This window comes from Microcebus murinus, chromosome 1 (genome assembly GCF_040939455.1).
Source record: "Microcebus murinus isolate Inina chromosome 1, M.murinus_Inina_mat1.0, whole genome shotgun sequence".
In the NCBI taxonomy this organism is placed as follows: Eukaryota; Metazoa; Chordata; class Mammalia; order Primates; family Cheirogaleidae; genus Microcebus; species Microcebus murinus.
The window spans coordinates 3,412,347-3,423,516 of record NC_134104.1 but is presented as its reverse complement, the minus strand read 5'-3'; the positions used below and the strand labels follow the sequence as shown (position 1 = coordinate 3,423,516).

At 57.2% G+C, this 11,170-nt stretch overlaps 1 protein-coding gene across 2 annotated transcripts in view; it reads left to right on the top strand.

The window, feature by feature from the left end:
* Positions 1–270: 270 nt before the first annotated feature.
* Positions 271–11,170, top strand: part of ABCG1 (ATP binding cassette subfamily G member 1) — a 59,451-nt gene continuing 48,551 nt past the window's right edge. For both annotated transcript variants that reach the window (XM_012749833.3, XM_012749832.3), the window contains exons 1-2: positions 271–400; positions 7,897–8,140. In XM_012749833.3, the coding sequence (XP_012605287.2) occupies positions 359–400; positions 7,897–8,140 (286 nt within the window). In that variant the 5' untranslated portion in view covers positions 271–358. The remainder of the gene's footprint in view (positions 401–7,896; positions 8,141–11,170) is intronic.

Sequence of the window (11,170 nt, the reverse complement as noted above, 5' to 3'; positions counted from 1 at the left end):
CCGGGCCTGCTGGCCCAGCCCCTGCGGGCTCGGACCCAGGGTCTCCAGGCTGGGCGGGCCTGGGCGCCTGCCAGGCCCCGGAGGCTGGGGGCGAGCGATGGTCTGCCTGGGACCTGGTGGCCCCCGTACTCGCACGTCGGGAGCCACTCTCCGCACGAGCAAAACAAGAGCACGCGCACCTGCCGGCCGCCCCGCCCCCTCGCCGCCGGCCAATCGCGCGCGCGGGGCGGGCCCGGAGCGGAGCGGAGCTGGAGCCGGAGCCGGAGCCCGAGCCGAGCCGAGCCGAGCCCCAGAGAGCGAGCGCAGCCCGGCCCGCAGCCCGCAGCCCCGTCCCCGCCGCCGCCGCCGCCCCCGGGGCATGGCCTGTCTGATGGCCGCTTTCTCGGTCGGCACCGCCATGGTGAGTGAGCGCATCCCTCGCCCGCCGGGCGTGGTTCGATTTTCCAAGAGAGCAGGAAACGCACAAAGACCCTCGCGATATCCCCGACACCCGCTCCCTGGGAGCGCGTCCTCCGGGCGCTGACCCGGGGCACCCCCGAGAGGTGCCTGGCTCCGGTCGCGCTCCGCCCTGGGCCACCCAGAGCCCGGGGGTGCTCCTGGCCCCCGCCGAGGACGCAGGAAGGCTCAGGGGCCAGGAGTGGGGAGTGGGGCGGAAGACAGCGAGCAGCCCCACAAGTGGACAGATGGCCTTGACCTCGTCCGCCTCCTGGCGAGGGGCGCGGGGACCCCGAGCGCATGAGGAGGGGCCGCAGCCTGGGCCTGAGGGAAGAGAGGGTGGGTCCTTCTGCCAGCGCGCGGCTGGGGTTCGGGGAGCGGGGACTTGGCGCACCATCCCCGGAGCTCCGGGCACTGTCTGCGGGAACAAAAGAGGGAGCTGCCCCAGAGAGCCCGAGCCTGCGCCTGCACCGCGGACAGCCTGTCGGGGACCTGCCCGGGGAGGGGCGGCGGAGCGCCCCGAGGCCGCAGGGCGAGCCCAGATACCCGCCGCCCCTCCTGCGCGCGGAAGAGAGCCCGGGTGTGGACGGAGCAGCGCATCTCACTGCTCCCGAGGGTATCAGCTCCGAGGGGGTGACCGTGACCTAGTGCTGGCAGATGCATCGCCAGACACAGTTCCCTCCCAGGGGTGGCTAAGAAGCTCCCCTTGCTGCTTGTCTCACGTTAGGAAAAAACAAACTGACCGCCAGCCCGCCCGCCCCCATCCCAGGGCCCTCGGTTCCTGCCCGGCACACCACCGTCGCAGCCAGGGTAGTACAGGCGCAAAGTCTTCCGTGCGCCACCCGTCCGGGCCCCGCTGTCACCTCTCGGTGCAGTCACTACCCTGCGAGTGACTTCCCGGAGGAGGCTGGGAGCCCGCGGTGCAGGGCACGCGCCGGGGCTTCTCCCCGCCCCTCCCCTCTATTTCATTTTTAGCATCCTGTGTTTGAAGTCGGCAGGGCTCCGCGGGGTTTGACCGACAGTTACCTCTCGCCGTGAGCTCGAGAAAAAAAAAAAAGTAGCCGGGCTTCTGCGCATGCTCTGCTCCGACAACTGCATCCTGTGATTCCAAACAGGTTACTGTAGAGCACGCTGAGCTTCGCCAGCTCGTTATGTAATGACTTTGTGTAAAGCGATGGAATGGGGCCGGGAGGCGGCCAGGCTGGTGGCAGAGGGGGGCGCCGGCGCGGGGACCCCAGGCCGCCCCCGCCCCTGGGCGGCTCCGCCTTTCCTGCTCGCTTCTGACACAGGAAAAGGCCACAAACAGAACGGAAAGCCCAGTCCCCCTCTCGCCCCTGCTTTCACCCGGCCAGTGTCTGGGTGTCGCCGGGAGTTCTCCCTCCTGCACTTGTTCATCTACTCGGGACTCCCGGATTAGGGTGACAGTCGGAAAGTAAGGGGGCTGTCAGTGTTAGTTGCAGGTACAGAAAGTCTCCAGATCTTTTAGATGCTGGGTAATTCCTGGAGTCCTTTTAGAGCAGCAAAGGTGGCCTCTACATGTGGAAAACTGATGAATAAGAATGTTTTAAGGTACAGTTTTTTCATACCAAGATTTTTTTATTTTAATGGTATGTTACGGTTTGATACAGCCCCCCGGGCTCAGGTGTGTAGCTCTCACGTGGAGACGCTAATGGCTGGGCTCATTTACTTTTGGGGGAACACTGTTTTGTTTAAAAATAATTTCTTCCTGGAAACATGGTCACTTTTTAATTTAAAAATTTCAATCCATCTATGGCTATCCCACCCTGGAAGTACGGGTCTTGTCTGATCTCAGAAGCTAAGCAGGGTTGGCCCCGGTTAGGGCTTGAAGGAAAGGCCAGCTCGCAGTTCTGGGGGGCTGTAGGCTTAAAAGGAAAACCAATAGTATAAAAAATAAATAAATTCTGTACAAGTCATAATCAAAGAGCCCTTGAGAGAGACCCAGGATCCTGGGTGTTGCTTCCCATCCCCTCCTTGCTCCTGGCCCAGCCCGGTGTGGACCGTCTGAGCTGCGAGTGGGATTGGGCGGGTTGGAGCTTCGGCCAAGCACCCAGGGAGCTCGCTGGAGTGCCCGGGCTCAAGGGGCTCAGGGGGGACAGGAGCGTTTCTGGTGGGAGGGTGGTATTGGAGCTGTCTTGGCACTCCAAGTGACCCTCCAGTGCAGTCTGTCCTCTAGCTTAATGGAGAGTGCCACGTTTGGGTTATTTCCTCCTGGGCAGCTGCCTGGAGGAGTCTCGGCCGGTGCACTTTCCTCTTATGTGCACAGGGTACCAGGGAGGCCACTTGGTACCTGGGGGGGGGCAAGGCTGGCAGCACATGGCAAAGAGAGAAGAGGAACTGCGTACCAAAGGTCTGGCGCCCGCTGCTGCGGGTCCCCTTTCCTCCCTTCCCCGGGTGCCGAGAGAAAAGTTTCTGCCTCAACTCCGAGTCCCTGGTGGAAATGGAGTGATTGAGTCTCTGTGGCCTGGGGGGCCTGCTGACTGCTGGAGACCCCCCTCACCAGCTAAATAGGCATCTATGCATGCCCAGCGTTCAAACCGAAATCACGGCCACTCTGCTCAGCGCCCAGAAAAAAATGTTCTCAGGAAGGACAGCCAGGAGCAGTCCAAGGAGGGTCTCCCCAGGGTCACCGCCATGAGTGGGCTCACCAGTGTTTACAATCTGCTATGCGCGAACTGCACATGGCAGGGGTCAAAGACAATGCTTCAGCAGGGTAGAGAACAGAACAGTGAGAGGGGAAAGTGGGGAGGGAAGACGTGTTTGTTTTATTTTTAATGAGCTCAGAAGGCGAAGGAGAAGCCAGCTGTAACCTACATTGCCGGCAGCTCTCATCGGAGGGTGTGTTTCCAGAGAGCTGGTCTATTTCGCAGTGACAGGCCATTGCCTCGCCTCAGATGGTTTCCGTGATTTGCTTAATTGGGTGAGGCCGTGGGACCCTGTGGAGGGAAGGTGGGTGACTGTGCGTGGCCGTGGTGTTGGCTTATCGGGGGTGGGGCTGCATGGTTTCCTTAGATTGCTGTGGATTCTCCCAGAACAGACAAGGTCTGGGATGACCCTGGGGGGCCCACAACTTGCCTGTAGAAAGCTAAGCCATGTTCAAGGGCTGTTAAGGGGGCTGGTGGGAGACTTGGCAACCCCCAGAGCTGGACCCCAGCCTGGCCACTCCCTAACCGTGGGGACTGCCACAAGTCAGGCATCGCATCCCTCCTCCAAAGGCAGGTAGCAATGCCTGCCCGCCCCAGAGTTGTGGGGATACCAAGAGGCATCGCGTCATCTGTACAGGCCGGAGCGTGGCAGGCACGTTGCACTTGCTGAATCAATCAATAGTCACTCTTGCTTATAATCGCTCACCTAGCATGCATGAGGCATTGTGATTTAATATTTTAAATTGTGAGCACGTGACTCTGGTTTCTCTCTCTCCGTCCCTGATCAGTGTAGTCACCCAGCGTTGTCCCCCTGGCCTGTCCACTCGCCTTCATCCCAGTCCCCACCAGCTGCCCCAGGCCCCTATCCCCCCATCGGGCTCCCAGGGCTGCAGGAGGTGGTTTCTGCAGCCCTGCTGTTCTGACACCTCTGCCTGCCCCAGGGACCGCTAGATAAGGTGCAAAGCCCTCAGCAGTTTGCAAACACCTCACCATGGGGACCCTGTTTGCCCCTACAGCCTCACTCCACAGCCCCTCCCCCCCCATTCCATGCCCCAGCCCTGAGTTTCCCACAAGTCTCTTGGGCCCCATCTCTTGCTGCGGAGCCTCTGCACGGGCTGCTCCCCTGCAGCCAGCACCGCAGCACCCCTCCGTCTCACCTCGCTGAGCTCAGCGGAGATTCCTTCCTGCAGAAAGACCATGTCCTGAGTGCCGCCCGCCCAGGGTCTGCACTGCCGCGGATGTTCCCTCCTGTCTCTGCCCTCGTCCTGGTGTAGTTAATTTCCTGTTTTCTTGCCTGGCTATATATATATATATATTTTATTTTATTTTACAATATTACGGGGCTGCAAACATTTTGGTCACGTCCATTACTTTTGCGAAGTTTGAGTCAAAGTTGTAAGTGTGTCCGTCACCCTGGTAGGGTGCCAGAGCTTGAACACGAGCTTGCCTGGCTGGCGGCACGTCTGGCTGGCTGACTACTGACCCCCGGGCTGTGGCCGGTGCTTGGTTTGCCCAGCGAATGCATGAGCGAGTGGGCGAGTGAGCAAATAGCTAGGATGAGAGTCCAGGAGGCAAAGTCAGACCCTCGCATGTCATAGGTGTGACATCTGCCACAGGCAGATGGGTGGTGGCCATTCACCCTGGAGCTGACAGCTGTGGAGGGTGCCTGGGGAGAGGGCACGGGTTGCCCGTGGCAGCTGGCATCTTTGGGGCGGGGGTGGGGGTGGAGGGGCCCACACAGGGCAGGAGTTGCTGGATCACCCCCATCCCTTGCTCCCAACTGAACACACAACCACTGGGGGTCCCGGGTCAGAGTCCAAGTCTGCCAGCGGGATGTGAGTTTGGACCCAAACATTATGCCTTTCCACTTGTGTGGCAAGGCAGGACGAGAATGGACTTTGGGGACCCGGCCTAGGGCTCGTTGTCTTGCTTCACTGCTCCTTTCACGGCTCCCCACTGCCAGCCAAGATTTGCTGCTTCCCAGGGTTACAAACCTGGGGCAGCAGCGTGGGACCCCAGGGGGCAGGCTAAGGGGACCCCAAGGGGCAGGCTAAGGGCCTGGGGAGGGCCCCCAGGGCGTGCTCTGGCCCCATGCAGGGCCTCCTGAGGGGTAACGGGGCACTCCGCCCACCCGGTCAGCCTCGAGCAACTGGGGAGAAAGACCACCCCCCCAGGGTCCGTGGGTCTCATCCTCACTCGGGGCTCCGAGTCCCCTCATCAGACAAACCCAGACCTTCCCTGCCCGTGCTCGGGAAGGAGCTGGCCCGCCCAGGCTGGCACGGGAGACTTTTCACACGCGTGGAGCCAGCAGCAAACCAAGTTAATTTTGTTGGGGTTTCACTGTGTGCCCTTGTGTTTACCCACACACTATCACAGCCCTCGGGCTAAGGTTTGATTTGGTTAAAGGTTTTCAGAGGTAGGGGATGCCTGGGAGGGGGTGTGTGGTGTGTGTGTCATGTGTGTGGTGCATATTTTGTGTGTGTAGGGTATGTGTGGTGTTTGTGTGGTGTGTGTGTGTAGTATGTATGGTATATTGGTATATCTGCGTGGGGTGTATGTATGGTGTGTGGTGTATCTGTGTGAGGTGTGTGTGTTCAGTGTAGTGTGTGTGTGGCGTGTGTGTGGTGTATCTGTGTGTGGTGTGTGTGGTGTATGTATGGTGTATCTGTGTGTGGTGTGTGGTGTATCTGTGTGAGGTGTGTGTTCAGTGTAGTGTGTGTGTGGTGTGTGTGTGGTGTATCTGTGTGTGGTGTGTGGTGTATCTGTGTGTGGAGTGTATGTGTGTGTGGTGTATTTGTGTGTGGTGTGTGGTATGTGTGCGTGTATGTGGGTGTGTGTGGTGTGTGTGTGGTGTGTGTGTAGTGTGTATGTGTGTGTGGTGTGTGGTGTGTGTGTATGCTGGGTGTGTGTGGTGTGTGTATGTGGGGTGTGGGTGTGTGGTGTGTGTGTATGTGTGTGTGGTGTGTGTGTGGTGTGTGTATGTGGGGTGTGTGTGTGGTGTGTGTGTGTATGTATGGTGTGTATGTGGTGTGTGGTGTGTGTGTATGTATGGTGTGTGTATGTATGTGTGTGTGTGTGTGGTGTGTGTATGTGGGGTGTGTGTGTGTGGTGTGTGTGTATGTGTGTGGTGTGTATGTGGTATGTGTGTATGTGTGGTGTGTATGTGGTGTGTGGTGTGTGTATGTGGGGTGTGTGTGGTGTGTGTGTATGTGTGTGGTGTGTGTGTATGTATGGTGTGTGTGTGGTGTGTGTGTATGTATGGTGTGTGTGTGGTGTGTGTGTATGTGTGGTGTGTATGTGGTGTGTATGTGTGGTGTGTGTGTGTGTGTGTGTGTGTGTGTGGTGTGTGGTGTGGTGTGTGTTTGTGTATCCTTTCCTAAACGGCCAGCTCCAGGTCGGGCCATCCGAGCTCCGCACCGCACCGCGTGTGGATGTCCGCGACCCCAGCTCGGGACAGCCTGGACTCCCGGACACTCTGCGGGACGTGGCGCCACTCCCAGGCCACGGGCCCGTCCCGCACGCCGGCATTCTGGGGTTGGTCTTCGCCACTTTAGGTGCTGGTTCCTGGGGTTTCCGGGGATGTTTGTGGACGATACAGTCTCGGGTTTTGTTCTGGGTCTTTGATAAGAGATAATAATGGTGACTAGCCATCAGACCCGTGGAAGAGAACAATACACAGGGCAGGCAGCGTCTCCACGGTCCTCCCCTACGGCAGTGGGAACGCCCCATTCCCGGGATGGGCTCTGCCCGCAAGGCCGGCCCCAGTGCAGGGTGGCAGAGTGTCGTGGAAGGCCCAGGCTTTTGGCACCGAGGGACGTTCTCTCTTGACTCGGGAGACGGCAAGAAAAAGTACAGTGTATTTGTCCCCCACGCCCGGGTTCTGTGTTTGGAGGGACCTGAAGCTTATTGATTTGCTCGGGGTTGCCAAGCCATTAGAAAAGGATCTTCCTTTCTTTGCATAAATACTTTCGGTTCTTGGCACATCTGTTGCAGTTCGCTTACTCCCAGTGGAAGCTTTAAAAGCCAGTGCTAGCTACAAAATATTAGGTACCCTGGTGATGCAGTGAAATGCACACCTACCTGGGATTTTTTGATGACTCAAATTCTGGGATCTACTTCTGCTACTCATTTGATTATGGGACTCAGAGCGGGTTCCTTAAAATTGCCAGTGCCTCTGCTTTCTTGTCTGTATAACAGAGAAAAAATATCAACTTCTCAGTGCTATTATGAGGCCATAGTGAGACAGTAGAGCTATAAGAGATCTGGAAATTTTAAAAGTGAAACACAAAGGCCAACCCCCACAATACCCTGAGCAGCTCAAGTGATGTTATTGCTCTTGAGAAATGTGTATGAGCTTGCACAAGGAAGGCGCTAAAATAGCTCATTGTAAGTAAGACTTTTTCAGTTGTATATTTCTCAGGCGCCTCCTCTGTCTTTATTGGGTTTTTTACGAGTGGATGGTAAATACATACTTTTGTTTGGTGACCGGGTGTTTCTTCTTTGAGGCGAGTGATTCATGTATTGTGGTCCTGTGGTTAGATTTTGTGATTCCAAAGTAAGACGTGTAGATCAGCAGAACATTTTACCTTCACCAATTTTCAATGGAAGAAAAAACGATGGTTAGAGAGGACAGATTCCTCTAGGGAAATCTGTCACCTTTCTGCTGAACGGAAGGCACTCCTGCAGGTTAAGACGCGTGGCTACTAATAATCGGTGGCCCTGAGCCTGACAGCAAACCCCGCCTCTTTTTCCCGACGTACGCTGATGACGTCTTTGTTGCTGCCCTCCGTTCCCCTAGAATGCCAGCAGCTACTCTGCAGTGATGACGGAGCCCAAGTCCGTGTGCGTGTCCGTGGACGAGGTGGTCTCCAGCAGCGTGGGCGCCACCGAGACGGACCTGCTGAACGGACACCTGAAGAAGGTGGACAACAGCCTCACGGAGGCCCAGCGCTTCTCCTCCTTGCCCCGGAGGGCGGCCGTGAACATCGAATTCAAGGACCTTTCCTACTCGGTTCCCGAGGGACCCTGGTGGAGGAAGAAAGGTAGGGCGGGGGCAGACGTGCCCATCCAGCTGGGGGGAGGCCGGGAAGGACGCACAGGTGGTCCGGGCAAAGCTGGAGTCTGGGGCTTGGGAGGCTGGACTCTGCCCGGGGCTGTCGCTGCAGGGGCTGATTGACCGGGTTGACTTACGCCTGGGTTCTTCTCACCTATACAACGAAGAGGTTGCACTAGGTGATCTCAAAGTCCATGGTGGCTCTAAAATGCTGTGACATTCTTTCGGAGTGTCACCGGTGTCATTGCGCGCCCGTGTGTGGCCTGTGTTGGGAGGTCCGCTTTTGTGGACGTGGCGTGTGTCTGTCTCTCAGCACGGAACAATGTCTCAACCGTGCAGAGCAAAACGACAGGCAGGTGCTCCCTCCCAGGTGTGCGGTGTTAACAAGTGGCCCGCGACCTTTGAGGCTGTCGGAATAGGCAGTGCGGACTTGGCTATGATCGCGATCTTAGAACTCTGACCGACTGGTCTCTGGGACCTTGTGTGCCCAGGTGGCTGCCAGCCGATCGTGTGTCTGGGCTTGCACGGCCAGGAGCAGCCCCTACACCCCCTCAGCGGCCGACTGCGTAGCGCCGAGACGCAATACTTGCAGTTCAGAGCATGCCCGCTGTTTCGTTGAGAAAGCTATTCGGTGGCAGGCTCGGGTTTGGGCCCATTCCTTTGAGCCTGTTGAAATTTCAGTATAGGGGTACAGCCTTTTCCTTCTCAACTGGAAGAAACATTTACAGAAAAAAATGCAGCAAGAAGCCAGGAGAGCCTCATCACGTCTTGGCCTCATTGTCTATACAGACGAACCGTGAGCCACACAGAGCGGTTGCTATCCGTCTGCTACGTGCAGCGTTGGAGCGCCGTCACGAAGGTGGGAGACGCCGGGGCGGGCACTGTGTGAAAGGAGGACGGGCCGCAGTGCAGAAATGCAGACAGTTTTGCAGACTGGCGGAGTCCTGGTAGAGCCGGGCACACACAGGTGCCAGCCAGTGTTTGCAAGTGAAGGGTGTCATTCTCTCACCAGGCATGTGGCTGGTCAACCTTATATTCTCTAAGTGTTAAAACTGGTCCCATGTATGGTCAGAGGCAGCCAACAGGCGAGGGCCTCTCAGTGAGGGAGGGGCTGGAACTGCGGCTGGGAGATAAACACTTGCCCTGCAGTAACCTCGTGGGCCCGGGCGGGGGAGGAGTCGGAAATGGGCCCCAAGGGACCTGCCCATGAGTCAGAGATGAGCAGAGACGGGGAGGTTGACAGACAGGATGGGACTGGTGGCCCACTTGCTGGTTTCTCACCCGGGGGCAAGGGTGGTTTTGCAGCCCGGCTCCCAGCACCTGTGCCTTCGCCCCTCTGCCTGCCCTTCCTGCCCCGGGGGGGCCCCATCCTGTCCTTGTTCCTGGCACCTGCAGTTCAGAGGCGAGATGGCCCATCTCTCCAGCCTGGATCTGGGGTGGGGAGCACTTCCTGGTCCACTTGCGTGCCTCTGCATCCGGTGCTGGTCCCCATGGGTTCCCTCCCCACTCTTTGTCCCTCCGATGCTGGGGACCCTCCCAGGCCCGGCCATGATTGTGCGAAGCTGAGGACATGGAGCCAGCCTCCATTTCCCTCTCCACATGGGGGTGACTTTCTACCTGGCATCACCTCTGCAACTCCAAGGGTGACCGTGGGGACAGGGGCTGCTCCTCTCTTACTACTTTCACCATAATCGTGAGATCTGCTGTCCTTCTCAAGTTGTTTTCAGCTTTTAAAGCTGCAGCTTGTGTTGAGCTAACCGTGACGGTCACTCTGGGGTTGGCCGTCAGGGCGACGCTTGGCGGGAGGTATTTCCCAGCGTAAGAGGTGAGGGGGTTTAGACAGCAAGCGCCTGGTCCAGCCGCTCTGTAGCGTGATGGAGGAGCCCAGGCACAGACGAGATTCGCTCAAGGTCAGAGCCAAAGTCAGACCCAGCTGCTCCGACCGCCAGCCCCAGCCACTCCCCGTTACAAAGACAACGGCCCACTCCGGCCCACTCCGGTGCGTTCCAGGAAAGCCTTTTTCTCGGGCGATTTCTCCCAGAACGTGGAGCCACCATGCAAACTCCACACAGACGCCGCGGCGAAGCTGGCCATTGTGCCATTATGTGTTTGCATTATGTGTTCCTACATAATTATTCACATTCTAAAGACAGAGAAAAGAGAACCTCACGGTCCTTGGGAGGAAGGTGATGAGTGAGTCAGTGTGGCATGGTTAAGAAGGAGACGCCGGGAACTGATTCTGCTCAATTTTTAAACTTGACGGTCTCCAAGCGTTGAATGTGGCATTTGACAAAGCATCCTGTATTTTCAATTGTAGTTACATTTTCACCATATGATTAATGATGTCTTTGGAGGAAAAACTGCATCATGTAATAGATTCCTAGCAGAGAACATAATTGTGAAAGGACCTATTCTCAGGAGAGAGAAGTGCACCCCGAGGATAATTTCACCGGCTTCTGGAACAGTAATTAGTCTCCCTCAAGGAATCCACGCATGTGGCTTGAGTCGATGGGGCAAGTGTTTGGGACAATATCGATTTTGGTGTTGTCACACAAACCGTGTCCAGGGACGCGTCAGAACAGTCTGGTTTGGCCGTTCTTCCTCACCCCTACGTGCGACGCTTTGCAAAGCACTCTTTGCTTCCTACCAGGTGCACAGCAGGTCGGGAACATCTGGGACTCCTGTTACAAAGAAAGTCCCCATGATGAAAGTCTTAGGTGACCATGATGGTGATGAGGTTTTATGTTTCAGTTGCTTTCAGAGCCCATTCGCACAGGGTGTCGTTTTCACGTATTAGGACGTGACTGGCCGCAGTTAACTCGGAGTACTTGGGGCACCGTGTACACTGCCCTTCCCCCAGGACACTGGGCAGTTTCCACGAGTAGGTGACCGAATGAGAGACGTTCTTCAGTCCACGTGGTTCACAGGGCAGATTTAGGAGGGATTCTACTCATTTCCCCATGGAAAACTGTGCCATGAGGTTCAGGGTCATAGCCAAGGCCTAGGAGTCGGGGAGATG